General features: G+C 33.1%; 1 protein-coding gene and 1 pseudogene across 1 annotated transcript; both read left to right on the top strand.

Annotated features, from left to right (window-relative positions):
* Nucleotides 1-345: 345 nt before the first annotated feature.
* Nucleotides 346-1,425, top strand: LOC144552526 (putative 2' cyclic ADP-D-ribose synthase BdTIR pseudogene; annotated as a pseudogene).
* Nucleotides 1,426-9,590: 8,165 nt separating this feature from the next.
* On the top strand, nucleotides 9,591-10,757 carry LOC144553311 (putative 2' cyclic ADP-D-ribose synthase BdTIR). The gene is made up of 2 exons (XM_078301409.1): nucleotides 9,591-9,936; nucleotides 10,540-10,757. Exons 1-2 carry the CDS (start codon nucleotides 9,605-9,607, stop codon nucleotides 10,613-10,615), a joined length of 408 nt encoding a protein of 135 aa, XP_078157535.1. The 5' UTR covers nucleotides 9,591-9,604; the 3' UTR covers nucleotides 10,616-10,757.
* Nucleotides 10,758-17,629: the final 6,872 nt, after the last annotated feature.

The raw sequence follows: 17,629 nt of genomic DNA, 5'->3' as shown, positions 1-17,629 counted from the left end.
CCCCTAAAAAAGTTTGAAATTTTCCAACACAAACCTCACTACAAGTCACAAGATAAACACAAATTTGATAAATTTAAACTGTTCTGTTGAAATCAAAACTTGACCTTAAAATTGACAAGTTATTCAAAAGCACGCTTTAATAATAATTTTCTTCTAATGTTACCTATGTTTGTTGATATGACCATCTATAAATAAAGCATCTTCCCATCACTACCTTCACAACTTGTCTCCAAAACCCGGGCATTGCACATTACAATTAAACAACAGCCACACTAAAAACAAACTAAACATATCAACCACACATTAGCTAGAGAGTTCATTCATTCTCTATCACTGATCAACAACATGTCATCTCTCCGTAGCAAAGCTCTAAGAAGCATTACCGTCTCACGTTACATTCCGAGACTGGCAAAGCACGAGGTTATAAAGCCTAAGCCCAAGTCTGTTTGCACTCCGTCTTACGATGTTTTCATTAACCATCGGGGAATCGACACAAAACGTACCATAGCAAGCTTGTTGTACGACCGATTAGTGCAAATGAACATTCAGTCATTTCTAGACAACAAAACAATGCAGCCTGGGGATAAGCTCTATGAAAAGATTAATGCAGGAATTAAGGAGTGCAAGGTTGGGGTAGCCATCTTTTCTCCGAGTTACTGTGATTCATGCTTTTGTTTACACGAGTTGGCCATGCTGGTCGAGGGAAAGAAGAAGATTATACCGATATTTTATGATATCAGACCGTCTCAATTGCTCCTGGCAGATGTGAAATGCGGGCCTATCTTTAAACCCGAGGAGATCGAACGGTTCAGAATGGCACTGCAAGAGGCCAAATACACCGTCGGCCTCACATTCGACTCCAACACAGGGTAAGTATATATAGACATGCACTCAGAAACATTTATGGTTCATGAGTCTCTTTATTTTTCTAAGTTACATTTTTAAATTAATGATCATATCCACCAGAATTCGGAATAACAAGTATACAATCATTCATGGAAGATCAGAAACTTCTTATTAGATAGCTATCTCTGTCTTTCTAGTGGTGCAACATTTTGCAAAATATTGTCTTTCATATAGAAGAGGTGCTAGTACATTCAATATCTACAGCTTAATATAATTTCTCTGGTTTCAAAAATCCAATGGCATGATATATGATAAAAGAGAGCACAGAGATAGAGAGAGAGAGAGAGGAAGAATGCATGTTTTTGTAATTATTATATATACTACAAACACATGCATTTTAATTTTTGTGCATGCATGCTATAATTCCTACACAGATCATTTCAGTTAAAAATGCATGTTTGTGGTTTTCAAAATTCTGAATTATTTATATTATTTCATTACAGGAATTTGTCAAACCTCGTGGATACAACAGCAGACATTGTGGCAAAAATATTAAAAGAAGAAGAACGGCGTGTATAATAAGTCGACATTAATGCTAATTCAAAGGACGCATTTTTCGTCTTTAAAATTCAAAAATTAGTTAACACATTCTTTCAATTGTTGGTAAATAATAATAAGTAGAGTCATAGCTGGAAGATCGGAAATTAGATGTCTCCAGATTTTGTTAATTATGATAATAAATTTCTAAGTGCAAATTAATAAAGATAATTCCTTTTGTGTCCGTTCTTCTTCTTTTTATTGAGATGTAAATTTGTTATATATTCTTGTTTTTTTTTTCTTTAATTGTAAAAAAGAAGAGTTTTTCATACCGTTTAACATTCTTTGTTTCTTCACGCGCTTTGTTTTGTTCTCTTCAAAACCTTAATTGATTCGAATTAATGACTTTAGATTTGGAGCTTATCAATAGTCTTATGAAGAGTTGGAGTTACATATGTATACGTTCAAACGGACAGATTAATTAAATACTTTAAATAGTCAACGAAAAGAACACATTTTGTATTTGGCCTTTATTTGTCGTTGGTGCATGTTGATGAAAGCGGTCAACAAATGGAAGTTGATTAGTCAAGATCGATACTTCAATGAATTGCAGCCCAAGGTATTAAATAATATGTTTTTTTTGCGCTCGCGTGTGTATATATCTTCATTCTATTATTAAGCACGTTGGGTGTCCGATCCGCCAACGGCTACGATTGAAATATGAAACTTTAGATTTGATCTCAGCCCTCCAATTACATAATTTGTCTTCTTTTGATTAAATGTATCTATTTTATGTATAAAAGTCTAAATTTAGTTAAAAGTATACTCGATCACCACATGTGCTGCCACACGATATGTTATAATTAAAATTGAACAAATTCTGAAATTTAGCGATATATGTATTCATTTTCTTATTTCTTTGTTTCCTTACTTCTTCTTCGTTTCTATACGGATCATAATGGAAATCAATTTTTTTTATTTCCTTATTTCTCTTTCTTTGTTTCTATACATATTGGTGTGGGCAATTTAAAATATATTTTCAATATATAATATATCAATGTGTGTGTGTGTATTCTAAATTAGAAATAAAGAAGAAGAATACAAAATTAGAATGTGTGTAAGTATATATTTCTCTTAGCTTAAACTATTCCTTGTTTGGTTAGAGTTGGTGGACTAAAGTTTTTAAAGCCTAAATTGGTTAATTATTTATAATAAGATACTAATTATATAATATTAATATATTAATAATAACTGTAATATATTATATATTATTTAATATATTTAATATATTAATAATATAAAATATTAATTATATATTAATAATAAAATTAACAATATAGGATATTAATTATATAATTATATAGTAATAATAATTATTAATAATAACTATAAAATATTATAATATTATTATAATAATTATTTAATATATTAACAATATAATATATTAATTATATAGTTATATATCGTTAATAAGATACTAATTACACAATATTAATATATTACAATATTATATAATAATTATTTAATATATTAACAATATAACATAATAATTATAATTATTTATTAATAATAATTATTAATAAAAGAATATTAATTATATAATATTATTATAATAATTATATAATTATATACTAATAATATAATAATTATATACAAATAAAATATTATTATAATCATTCAAGTTAGGCCACGAGGTGGAATAAAAATTAAACCACCATGTGAGGTGACTTAATTTAGGCTGGCCTAAAGATCGGCTTATGCCATCTTAGTCCGGCTCAATTAAGACACGTTTGGTGGAATAACGAGGCCTAAACTCCTTATTTCACCCTTTAGGCCACAACCAAACATGGTGCATATTAATATGTGTTTGGAGACCAAATTTTACATTTTTTTTAGACAGGTAGAAAATCACTTGATCTAAAAAATTCTGCACCATTCAGATATTTGATTTTCTACATATCTAAAAAAATAGTAAAAAATTTCCAAAAAATGTAAAATTTGGTCTCCAAACACATTAATATGGAGAACAAGATAAAATGTTAGAATTTTGAAAACTCCAATATTGAACCATAGCATCGTAGCTCTCTACACAGCCCATAACACCGTACCCTTACTATATATATATATATATAGAGAGAGAGAGAGAGAGAGAGAGATAGGCTAATGTGCTTTCGGTAGCATATGGGCCGAAATACACACGGTCCAAATTTGAAATTTCAAAATCCAAACGGTTGATCCGAACTGTTTATCTTATTCTCCATATTAATATCTGCTTGGAGACCAAATTTTACATTTTTCTGAATTTTTTTACTATTTATTAAGCCACTTTGAAAATCACTAATCCAACGGTTTTACTGTTTTGTGCAGTCACCGTTGGATAAACAATTTTGTAAAATACTTAATAAATAGTAAAAAAATTCAGAAAAATGTAAAATTTGGTCTCCAAGCAGATATTAAAATGGAGAAGAAGATGAACGGTTCGGATCGACTGTTTGAATTTTGAAATTTCAAATTTAGACCGTGTGTATTTCGGCCCATATGCTACCGAAAGCACATTAGTCTATCTCTCTCTCTATATATGTATATATATATGTACGGAATTTGAAATCAACTTAATTCCAACGACAAGATCAGCATAACCTACAGAGAATTTTCCCTTCAAACTTGCCACGTGGCACATGTGGCATTATGCAAGTGGATACTGATGCCACGTGGCATTATGTATGCAAGATTAGGATAAACCGGACCGGGTCAAATTGTCGGCCATAAAGCCGAAATTTATGAATATACCATTTTTAAAAATAATAATAATAAAAAAAAATCCTCTTTTCTGTACAATTTCATTTCTACCATAGATGTATCTAGGAGATGCAGTCCGGAAAAAAGTCCACACCCAGTGAATGCGGCCCTATTATTTTTTCCAAAAAAAAGGGTTTTATATTTGTTTGATTTTTGTTATTTATTAAGTTTTAATTGTTTTAGTTTTTATTATGTTTCATTTGTTTTTTTTTTAATAACAACAAAATGGGTTTTATTTTTGTTTCAAATGTCGTTTTGTTGGGAAAAAAAATAAAGTAAAATAAAAAGAACAATATCATTATTCTGAACAAGAAAGAGTTAGAACTAGGTTTGTGCTGAACCAGTGGACATGCTAATTTTGGCCTAAATATTAAGGTCATACTGACCCTGATCCAATTCCTGGTTCTGACTAGTAACCGATTTAAGGGCCACATAATCAATAACCGGCATTACCGGAATCACAAAAACAAGCTTGATACTGTAATAAACTCCATTAGAGCCTGTTAAAACCTCACCACCAGTGTAAACAGATACCATAAGAGCCATTTTGATCTAGATATGCACAAAAAGCTAAAATTAAAAATTAACTAAATTAATTACTAAACTACTGAAAAAAAAATTGAAAAGGAAAAACAATTACAGTTCGAAAGCTCTGCTCCAAGAGAGATAATTGGTCAGTGTGAGAAATAAAATTCTCTCTCTGGACGGCTGTTATATTAATTTCTCTCTCTGGTACATCCGTTAGGTGCGGTCCAAATTATAGGGCCACATCCCCTAGGTGCGGACCCCAATAAAAGGGGTTGCATCCCTTAAGTGCAGCAATAATAGATTTAAAATTGTATAGAAAAGAGGGTTATTTTATTTTTATTTTAAAAAATGATACATTTAAAAATTTCGGAACATAAAATTGCATACTATTTTTTTTTTTAATGTTTTTCGCGCTGCTTTTAAATGAAAGATTCAAACAATGTTCTGTTTTCAATGAAATTTAACTTAAGACCTTTTTAATCAAAAAAAAAAAATTAACGATTCAAATTAAATTCAAAATATAAGCAATGACCCATATTAGCTTGCTAATAGACCAAGTCAACACATGTTGAGCTGAATCAAACTCGTACTCGTCAAATGAAGGATTGAGTCAGAACGAATCAGTTCGTTTTCAATTCGAGCCTATATAAATCAAGCGAGTTATAATTTACAAACCTTTTTTTAAAGTCTTATATAGAATCTTCTCTCCGATTTTTTTTATTTATATCCAAAAAATAAATAAAATTTAAAAAAATATCTAAATCCTGATTGAAATTTGAAAACTACCCAAACCGGTGCTCCAATAACCGGAATAGGCCATTCTTTCTAGTCAACCAATTCCCGGATTTAAAGAAATGGTCATGTTAATGGTTAACCGGAAAGGTTATTGGTATAGCGCAATTTTAATATAAATCCGGTTAAGGGTGCACCGGTTTTTTTTTTTTTTTTAAAACAGAAATTTTTTATTTTTTGTATTAAAATATTAGAAATATTAAATATATTTCTTTGAAAATAGATGGAATACAATATAATTTGATTTATTATAAAAATTGCAACAAATAATCTGGATCAATATTTTTCAGGCCGGATTTTTCGCGGTTGTAAGAAAAATTAATATATTTATTTATGTGTTATTGGAAAAAATATAAAAATGCTTGCATTGTGAGTTATTGATCTCGGTTCAAAAGTCACTTTTAAGTAATTCAGAAAATATTGTAATCCTTCTAATACATTTAATTTATAAAAAGTTGTATCTATTTTTGAAAAAAACAAAAAATTTAATTTATTTAATGATTGTTTTTCAAAAAGAATTCTCAAAATAGGTACAACTTTTAATAAATTAAATGTACTAGAAATATCACAATATTTTATGGATTACCTAGAAGTGACTTTTGAACTGGGATCAATAACTCACAATCGAAACATTTTTTTTTCCAATAACACATAAATAAATATATTAATTTTTCTTACAGCCGCGAAAAATTCGGCCTGAAAAATATTGATCCGGGTTATTTGTTGCAATCTTTCTAATAAATCAAATTATATTGTATTCCATCTATTTTCAAAGAAATATATTCAACATTTCTAATATTTTAATACAAAAAATATAAAAAAAAATTTCTGTTTTCAAAAAAAAAAAAAAAATACCAAAACCAAAACCGGTGCACCCTTAACCGGATTTATATTAAAATTGCGTCATACCAATAACCTTTCCGGTTAACCATTAACCGGACCATTTCTTTAAATCTGGGAATTGGTTGACCGGAAAGAATGGCCTATTCCGGTTATTGGAGCACCGGTTTGGATAGTTTTCGAATTTCAGTCAGGATTTGAATATTTTTTTAAAATTTTATTTATTTTTTGGATATAAATAAAAAAATCGGATCTTCTCTCGTGGGAAAGCAAGAACATAATTAGACATTCAAACCGTGAGAATTAAATATATATTAAAAATTAATTACATAAAATTTTCATATAAATTATATATAATAATCAATTTAACTATACACATAATATTTTACTTTAAATTATATAAAATTAACCGTATATAAATAAAAAAATTAAATAAATGAAATCAATTGATAGTTAATCGCTCTTACTAGATCCGCCCTTGTTCGAATAATTCTAAAACCATTTGCTTAATTTGAAAATTTGAAAATTTATAATTTTGTTCATTAATTTTTTTTTTTTTTTTTTTTTGTAAGCATCAATATATTTCAGTTGCTTTGCAAAATGACAGTGAATGAATAAGTTTACCTTAAACCGGAAAGAATCAAGCGGGTTCTATGTGTTCCTGTCGTCCCGTACGATAGCATTTAAATTTTTAGGTTGTTCCGCTGTGCTATTTCCTGCTAAAACCAACGTTCCAGAGGTGATTCTGACCCATTTAATGTTAAATATGGATCAACACACAGAAGTTTACACTGGAGAAGTCGCACGGACAAAGATATACAAAAACGAGCAGGTGGGAACCGAGCTGTAAGATTTAATTAAACTGTCAAAAAAAAAATGTCGCGTAGCGTGCTTCTCATAGCTCTCGGAATGAGATCCGGTGCTTTTCTTTCTATATTATTTTCGTGCTTTTCTCTCTATCTCTCATCTTGCTTTGAGGCCCACGTAATTCACTCTCTCTTCTCTTCTTTGAAGAGAGATATAGAGAGAAAATGGAGAGCAGCCGGCTGCTTTTCTTCAGCAGATATGGATTCCATAGCTCTCATGCTGCGCAGCTTTTAAAGAATCCATGTCCTCTCCGGTATTGCAGAGGATTACCTTCACTTTACGATTTCAGATTAAATCTCAACCAGTTTGAGATTCGGATTGCAATAGGGGGCAGTATTTTTGGACTTTGAGATTAGTGCCAAGTTAAAAAGAACTGTTCAAATATAGTAATTGTAAAAGATTCCCTTATCAAGTATTGAAGAGGATGTGAATTTGCTTTGAAAGGGTATAAATTTTGGAAATACATGAAGAATTTTATAAACTGTCCGATCTTTTTGAAATCTTCAAACAAAATATTTTTCTTTTAAAAATCTTTGAAAAAATAATCTTGTAGACCCCACTTTCATCTTCCTTTCCCCCCACCCTCCTACTCCCAATGGGTTACTCCCTCCTCCATTCTTCTTATTTTTTCTACTCCCTAAAGAAATGTTGTCCTATGATTCCATCAAGAAATTTTAAATTGGTTAATTCAAAAAATAAAATATATACATATATATGAAGAAAAATAGCTATTAAGTAACACTCGTAATAAGCCCCAACAAAAGATGGAAAATAAATTATATATATATATTTGCCTTTCTTGCACACAGAACCAAAAGTACATATAACTTGTTCAACAAAACATACAATAAATATTTTATTTCAAGCTTTACCTCTCTCCTTGAAAAAAATAAAACAATGTAGTGTATATGGTCTATTTTGCAAAGTGCCATGTATCGTCAAAAATCATATTATTTCTAATTATTCGTTTCTTCCAACATATAGTGCAGCATAATGGTTGTATTAAATTTCTATTAATTTTCATTATGTAAGTCCTATAAGAATCCCACAATACCAATTGATACAACAAAAACTATATCATAATGGACAAGAAGGTATTGTCATGCAATTGCATAACCGGCAGAATTCATTACAAAGAAAAAAGTCATATAGACGGGTATAAATAAATTATTTTTATACTGGTTGTGGTTTCAATTATAATTTTTCTAAGATTTAGAAGAACAGATTAAGGTTCTAGAGGTATAGCACGCAACACTAAAATCAAGCGAGAACCATGTTTGCATAGAATAATTGGTTTGTTTGCATTCTACTTTTGGCATTTAGAACCATGTTTCAATGCATTTGAATGACAAAAAAATTGTGTATTTGCAATGTATTGCCTCTGTTTATTGCACTACAATTCAAAGAACAGTATGAAGCTTCAAACTTAATAAAATGTTCATTTCTTTAACCGCTTGACTGTGAAGCAAATGAACTCGAAACTTTTAAAATTTTGCATGCACATGCATCACTCATAGAGCACATAGATTTCAACGGTTTGAATTCGGCGTTTGAAATCGATCCGATGAACTTTTAGAGTTGTGCTCACCAAACTCTCTTGATGAGCACATCACACCCTAGCTTAATTTACTCTTTTGAAATATTATGGATTTGTAATAAAAAAAATTAATTTTTAATGAAAGGTGTTGTTCTTCCTGGAGAAATGCTGGCACTGCTAGTCACATCAGGTTGTGGGAAAACCAGTCTTCTCACAATACTTAAAGGCCGTCTTGATTCAACTGGTAACAAATCTGGCAAGGGTAAAGTTACGGGTAATGAAGCTATAGAAGGAGATTAATTGAACTCAATATTGCACCCCTAGAAAAGTTTGAAAGTTTCCAACACAAACCTCACTACAAGTCGCAAGATATACACAAATTTTACAATTTTTAACTGGTCTGGTTGAAATCAAAACTTGACCTTTTAGTTGACGTGTTATTCAAGCACGCTTTAATAATAATTTTCTTCTAATGTTACTCGCTATTTTTGTTGATACGACCATCTATAAATAAAGCATCTTCCCATCACTACCTTCACAACTTGTCTCCAAAACCCGGGCATTGCACATTACAATTAAACAACAGCCACACTAAAAACAAACTAAACATATCACCCACACATTAGCTAGAGAGCTCATTCATTCTCTATCACTGATCAACAAAATATGTCATCTCTCCGTAGCAAAGCTCTAAGAAGCATTACCGTCTCCCGTTACATTCCGAGACTGGCAAAGCACGAGGTTATAAAGCCTAAGCCCAAGTCTGTTTGCACTCCGTCTTACGATGTTTTCATTAACCATCGGGGAATTGACACAAAACGTACCGTAGCAAGCTTGTTGTACGGCCGATTAGCACAAATGAACATTCGGCCATTTCTCGACAACAAAACAATGCAGCCTGGGGATAAGCTCTATGAAAATATTAATGCAGGAATTAAGGAGTGCAAGGTTGGGGTAGCCATCTTTTCTCCGAGTTATTGTGATTCATGCTTTTGTTTACACGAGTTGGCCATGCTGGTCGAGGGAAAGAAGAAGATTATACCGATATTTTATGATATCAGACCGTCTCAATTGCTCCTGGCAGATGTAAAATGCGGGCCTATCTTTAAACCCGAGGAGATCGAACGGTTCAGAATGGCACTGCAAGAGGCCAAATACACCGTCGGGATCACATTCGACTCCAACACAGGGTAAGTATATATAGACACATGCACTCAGAAACATTTATGGTTCATGAGTCTTTTTTTTTCAGTCACATTTTTAAATTAATGGTCATATCCACCAAAATTCTGAATTATTTTAAGTATGCAATCATTTATGGAAGATCAGAAAATTCTTATCAGATAGCTCATAGCTATCTCTGTCTTTATAATGGTGCAACATTGTGCAAAATATTGTCTTTCATATAGTGCTAGTACATTCAATATCTATAGCAAAATATCACAAAGTAACATATCATAAAATAGCATTCTCACTATTTTATGTCAATATATAGAGCATAGCTCAATATAATTTCTCTGGTTTCAAAACTCTAATGGCATGACATATGATAATAAAGAGCAGAGAACCATCAAAAAAGATAATAGAGAGCAGAGAGAGCAAGAGGAAGAATGCATGTTTTTGTAATTATTATATATACTACAAACACATGCATTTTAATTTTTGTGTTTGCATGCTTAATTCCTACACAGATCATTCCAGTTAAAAAATGCATGTTTGTGGTTTTCAAAATTCTGAATTATTTATATCATTTCATATACATATCTAAATATTGAGCAATTTTTTCATTACAGGAATTTGTCAGACCTCGTGGGTAGAACAGCAGACATTGTGGCAAAAATATTAAAAGAAGAAGAACGGCGTGTATAATAAGTCGACAATGCTAATTCAAAGGACGCATTTTTCGTCTTTAAAATTCAAAAATTAGTTAACACATTCTTTCAATTGTTGGTAAATAATAATAAGTAGAGTCATAGCTGGAAGATCGGAAATTAGATGTCTCCAGATTTTGTTAATTATGATAATAAATTTCTAAGTGCAAATTAATAAAGATAATTCCTTTTGTGTCCGTTCTTCTTCTTTTTATTGAGATGTAAATTTGTTATATATTCTTGTTTTTTCTTTCTTTGTAAAAAAGAAGAGTTTGAACTTCATAACGTTTAACATTCTTTGTTTCTTCACGCGCTTTGTTTTGTTCTCTTCAAAACCTTAATTGATTCGAATTAATGACTTTAAATTTGGAGCTTATCAATAGTCTTATGAAGAGTTGGAGTTACATATGTATACGTTCAAACAGACAGATTAATTAAATACTTTAAATAGTCAACGAAAAGAACACATTTTGTATTTGGCCTTTATTTGTCGTTGGTGTTGATGAAAGCGGTCAACAAATGGAATTTGATTAGTCAAGATCGATACTTCAATGAATTTCACTCCAAGGTATTAAATAATATTTTTCTTTTTGGGTGTGTGTATATACAAGGAGATAACTACTTACACTTTTTTTACACCAAATTACACTTTATATTTTCAAAGTTTTTGAAATTCAAACAGTCGATCTATACTGTGCCACATGATGGATGTATTAAAATGTATCATTGTTTTGAGACTATTAAATTTTTGTACCCATCTTAATAAATGAATAGTAAAAAATTCTAAAAAATGTAAAATTTGATCTGCAAGCACATTTTATCCATCATGTTGAACGACTTGGATCTACTGTTTGAACTTTGAAAATGTAGAGTGTAATCCGGTGTCACCAAAAAAAATATAAGTGGATCGTTCTTATATATATAGAGAGAGAGATGGGCTATGGTGCATTGCAATGCATAGGCACCCTTGTGCATTGAACCATAAATCATCGATTCAATGTCCAAATGACCTATCCAAACCGTTCATCTTGTTCTCCATATTAATATGTGCTTGGAGACCAAATTTTACATTTTTTGGAATTTTTTTACTATATTTTTAGATTTATTGAAAATCTGCAAATCTGGGTAAACAGTAAAAAACAGTAAAAATTTCTGGACCACTGGATCGGCAATTTTCAAAGTGGCTTAATAAATAGTAAAAAATTCCAAAAAATGTAAAATTTGGTCTCCAAGTACATATTAATATGGAGAACAAGATGAACGGTTTGGATCGGTCATTTGGATTTTGAATTGGTGATTTATGGTCCAATGCACAAGGGTGCCCATGCATTGCAATGCACCATAGCCCATCTCTCTCTCTCTCTCTCTCTCTATATATATATATATATATATATATATATATATATATTGTTACATTCCGAAATTTTAAAACATGATTAAATGGATAAAACGATCATTTGACTTAAATAAAAAGTTTAATTAACTTAACGATCGTTCAGAAATTTTCTGACCGACTAAAACGAAACTAAAATTTCGAAATATAAATGAATCATAAAATTATGTACATTAAAATTTAGAGGGTTAAAACATAAAAATAAATAGTTGTATTGAGTTCTAATTAGGAGAATAAATATACAAAATTATTGTACCAATAAGATTAATATAAAACTTACGAATTTCATTCAATTATGAATTTTAGGATTTGATTTGATATATATATATATATATATATATATATATATATTGTTTGATAATGAATTATTTAGATTTTAAATTGACAAATAAAGGTCCGAAATATACATACGAATTTAATTGTAAAGTTTTACGAAAATTCGACTCGAATTTATAAAAGAAACGGACCATAAATCAATTAAATGAGACTATACTTGAATTCAGAATTTTGTGAACCCTTAGATTTATTTCAGCACGGATCTTAAAGGTTGTAATTTAAATTTTGGAATTACATCAACTCTTGGATTCCACCCAGCACGAATCTTGAAGCAACCTAATTAATACAACCCCCCCCTCTCTTCTCTCTTCCTCTCCTTCCCAAACCGTGACAGCCCCCCCCCATCCGCCCCTTCTCTGTTCTACGCCAAAGCCCCAGGGGGCTCCGCCCCTCCCCTCTCCCGTCACCGGCGGACCCACCAAAATCCGCCACCTTGCTCTCCTCTCTTCCTCTCTAGCCGTGAGAGCCCCAGCTCCGGCCCCCCCCGCTCCCTCTCCTCTCTTCTACACCGAAAAACAGGGGGCCCCGCCCCTCCCCTTCCGCCGCTGCCACGGCCAGCAGCCGCTGCCCCACCCTCTCCTCTCCTCTCCTTCCTTCTCGGTCTGACCCGCCAGAACCGCCAGACCCGCCAGACCCGCCAGACCCGCTTAGGATCCGAAACCCTAGAAATTGGGGGTCCGTCCTTGTTGCTTGCGGGTGCTAATCGGGTGTCTCTTGGTGCTAATATGGTGGTTGGAGACGCTAAATCAGCGGTGGTTGATTCAATTTTGGTGGCTACAAGGCACGGCGAAACCCGCGGAACCGATCTCTTGTTTCGACATTTTCTCTTGCGGTTAATTTCTAAAATTCGTGAATTGTGTGTATTGATGAATTGATTAATGTTGTAGGATGTGAATTTGTTAAGTTTCGAGTACGGGTTGTTGATTTTCCCGACTCAATCGAATTTCTCGTATAAATTAAATATAAGGGGTTATATTGGAAAATGATTTTTATTAATGGTCGGAATTGTAAAATATATGACCATAGTGCTTGTATGAATTAAAGAGAATTGTAGTTAGGATTTTGTAAAGGGAATTATAGTTAATTACACCTTTGCTCGGGTTGTTGATTTTCCCGGTAAATGGTGCTGAATTGTTATGTACCAGACCTTGACTTGACGGGGACCAAAAATGTAAATAAATTAAATAAGTAGGCCATGGGATTAAAATGTAAGACATGCATGAGAATTTTATACATGAGATTTGAAAGTGAAAATAGTTATAATGAACTTGAAATGAATTGTGAATTGTTAATTAGAGGCTTAAACCTTTGCTAAATTATGGGCCTTTAGTTAAATTGAATTGGAATAAAATAATTGATACTTCCACAGGACCAAAGTGTAATAAGGTGAATGTTTATATAAGGGCCGACCATATATATATAATTTTGGAATTGGACTTGAATTAAAATGATTATAAATGAGCCGAAAGGTATAAAAGAATTGACGAATTGAAAGACGGCTTTTGAAATTTAAGTTTTGAGAATGTAACCGAACTAAACGAAGTAATCGTATAATATAGGTGTAGGCTCAGTCGAGCCAGATTTCGCGAGGCAATTTGAGACGCCTGATCTTTAAATTAAGCGGTACGCTCGTCATAATAAGGTGCGGGATTCTTGGACTTGTTTGATACTTTATTTTCAGGAATTAAACTGTTTATTCGTTTGTCATGTTGAATGATTAATTGTTGCATATTTTGGAATTCATACTGCATATTGATTCTTGCATAAATGAGAAGGATTGAATGGTTTTAGTTAAGGTTGATTGGCATGTTGGTACGGTTATTAATTGTTTAGTTCTATGAATTGTTCTTGTTGTGAATGAATCTGCCAGGCCGACCTGTTTAGGTGGCTGGTTAAGGTAACGGTGGCCTATCCGTTGACCGGTGTTTATGAATTTGCCAGGCCGACCTGTTTAGGTGGCTGGATAGGGTGACGCTGCTGACTTATGCGTTTGACCTGTTAGAATTTGCCAGACCGACCTGTTTAGGTGGCTGGATAGGGTGACGCTGCTGACTTATGCGTTTGACCTGTTATGGATTTGCCAGACCGACCTGTTAAGGTGGCTGGATAAGGTGACGGTGAGCTATCCGTTGACCATGTGTTATGATTTTGTGAGACTAACATGTATGTGTGGCTTTGAGATATATTTGCTTGAGATTTAGCAAAGTTGACCTGTATAGGTAACTTTGATTCCGTGTGTTGCATTTGTGTCAAGTTGACCTGTATTGGTGACTTGTAACCGAACCTTAGGAAATGGTTAAGCCAAACAGCAATTGCAGATGGGTGTCCGATAAAGGTTCAGCTTGGTTGGCCATCTGTAGGCGCTTGTAACCCTACAGATGTGGGTTTGATAACGGTTCAGCTCGAAAGAACATCTGTAATTGCTACCAGCCTTAATGAACTGAGTTAGGAATCGAGTTAAGCCAAAATAGATGTTGTGTTTTGAAATCCATATTGAAATTCCGTAAACTGTGTTTCAGGTTGATTAACTGTTGTCGAGTAGTGGCATTCTGTTATTTATGTTTTCTTATATAACTGTTTGCATTGTTGTTGTTTGGGTTTCATTGTTGAATATAGAGTTTGATTGCAAGTCCAATAATCTAAACTGTGGCAAATTTTCGCACTGAGGATTTATTCTCACCCCCCCACCCTCCCGATTATTTTCAGGTTTATTTTACGGATGCAGCGAATGAGGATATTGGTAATGCATATAAAAGATCCACTGCCTTGCGTGTATATGCGACACCTGATAGATACACGCGGCAGGCTGTCAGACCCCGGGGATTTGGGATGTGACATATATAGGTTGGCTAAGATCAAAGTGGTAGTTCCTGAGCTTTGGTGCTACCAATTCGTTTTTTAATTTTTAAAGTTCAAAATGGCGATTCGAACAGTTCAAGTTGTTCTCCATATTAAATTGTGCTTGGAGACCAAATTTTACATTTTTCTGAAGTTTTTTACTATTTATTAAGCCACTTTGAAAACAGCTGATCCAACGGTGGCTTCTGATTTTACTGTTTTGTTAAGCCACCGTTGAATCAGTGATTTTCAAAGTGGCTTAATAAATAGTAAAAAAAATTCAGAAAAATGTAAAATTTGGTCTCCAAGCACAATTTAATATGGAGAACAACTTGAACTGTTCGAATCGCCGTTTTGAACTTTAAAAATTAAAAAACGAATTGGTAGCACCAAAGCTCAGGAACTACCACTTTGATCTTAGCCAACCTATATATATATATAGAGAGAGAGAGAGAGAGAGAGAGAGATAGGCTAATGTGCTTTCGGTAGCATATGGGCCGAAATACACACGGTCCAAATTTGAAATTTCAAAATTCAAAAAGTCAATCTGAACCGTTCATATTGTTCTCCATATTAATATGTGCTTGGAGACCAAATTTTACATTTTTCTGAATTTTTTTACTATTTATTAAGCCACTTTGAAAATTGCTGATCCAACGGTGGCTTAACAAAACAGTAAAACCGTTGGATTAGCGATTTTCAAAGTGGCTTAATAAATAGTAAAAAAATTCAGAAAAATGTAAAATTTGGTCTCCAAGCACATATTAATATCAGATCGACTTTTTGAATTTTGAAATTTCAAATTTGGACCGTGTGTATTTCGGCCCATAAGCTACCGAAATCACATTAGCCTATATCTATATATTTCGGCCCATATGCTACCGAAAGCACATTAGCCTATCTCTCTATATATATTTATATATAGAGAGAGAGAGATGAGCTACGCTACTCCATGGAGTAAAACGCGTTGGTGCTTCATGGCACTATATTTTTATTTTGAAAATCCAAACGACCGATCCGAACCGCTCAACATGATCTCCATATTGAAATGTGTTTGGAGACCAAATTTTACTATTTATTAAGCAATTTTGAAAATCGATGATCCGATGGTCCAGAAATTTTATTATTTTTTATTGTTCACAGCAAAACAGCAATTTTCAAAATTGTTTAATAAATAGTAAAAAAATTTCAAAAAATGTAAAATTTGCTCTCCAAGCACATTTCAATATGAAGATCACATCTAACGGTTTGGATCGGTCGTTTGGACCTTCAAAATGAAGATTGCATACTATTTTTTTTTTTTTTTTTATTTCGCGCTGCTTTTAAATGAACGATTCAAACAATGTTCTGTTTTCAATGAAATTGAACTTAAGACCTTTTTAATAAAAAAAATAAAAAAATTAACGATTCAAATTGAATTCAAAATATAAGCAATGATCCATATTAGCTTGTCAATAGACCAAGTCACAACATGCTGAGCTTAATAAAGCTCCTCGTCAAATGAAGGATTGAGTCAGAACGAATCAGTTCGTTTTCAATTCGAGCCTAAATCCAGCGAGCTATAATTTACAAACTTTTCTTCAAGTCTTATATAGAATCTTCTCTCGTGGGAAAGCAATCTTCTATGTGTTCCTCTCGTTCCGTACGGTAGCATTAAAATTTTTAGGTTGTTCCGCTGTGCTATTTCCTGCGAAAACCGGCGTTGCAGAGCTGATCCTGACCCATTTAAAGTCAAATATGGTATCAACACACAGAAGCTTATACGGCAGAGGTCGCACGGACGAAGATATACAAAAACGAGCAGGTGGGATTAGTGTTGTGCTCTCGGGTAGGGTACGGGTAACAGGTAGGGTGGGTACGGGTAAGTCGGGTAGTCGGGTAGAACGGGTACGGGTAGGATGGATAATTTTTTTAAAAATTGTATCCTACCTGTTTCATATCCGTGCCCGTCTCGGGTAACAGGTACGGGTACCTCAGATACGGGTAACGGGTACCTCGGGTAGAGTACGGGTATTTTTTTTTCTGTTTTTTTTTTGGTTTTTTTTTGCTGTTTCATAGAAACGGACGGCCCAGATTTACTCTCAGGGTGCCTATTCGGGAGGAAATAAAAGGTTGGATTTGGAATTGGAGGGACCCTACAATCCCTTAGGATGGTAGCAGATTTATTTCCCTATTCGGGAATCAGGATAGCGCAGGGGCTAGTGTCATTTGTGCTTGGAGATTTGTGCCAAGTTAAAATAATGATCCTTGACCATCTGTTTCAATTGTACTCAGTCAGTTAACCTGAGGGGATCTGAATTCGGTTAGGGGGGAAATTTGAAAAAATTTGAATTTCAAATTTTAAACGGGTAACGGGTACGGGTTAAATGGGTAAAGGGGTGAGGGTACAGCGGGTTAAGGGGTGCGGGTTCGAGTACGAGTACACGGGTGCGGGCACGGGTACAA

This window comes from Carex rostrata, chromosome 4, assembly GCF_964058835.1.
Source record: "Carex rostrata chromosome 4, lpCarRost1.2, whole genome shotgun sequence".
In the NCBI taxonomy this organism is placed as follows: Eukaryota; Viridiplantae; Streptophyta; class Magnoliopsida; order Poales; family Cyperaceae; genus Carex; species Carex rostrata.
Note: the sequence above shows the minus strand (reverse complement) of the source record. Positions and strands in the feature narration are given on the sequence as shown.

Bases quoted from the DNA above. Each gene is read 5' to 3' on its own strand.
- LOC144553311 (XM_078301409.1), top strand. From the start codon at position 9,605: ATGAACATTCGGCCATTTCTCGACAACAAAACAATGCAGCCTGGGGAT. The intron at 9,937-10,539 runs GTAAGTATATAT...TTTTCATTACAG, and splicing joins ACATTCGACTCCAACACAGG to GAATTTGTCAGACCTCGTGG.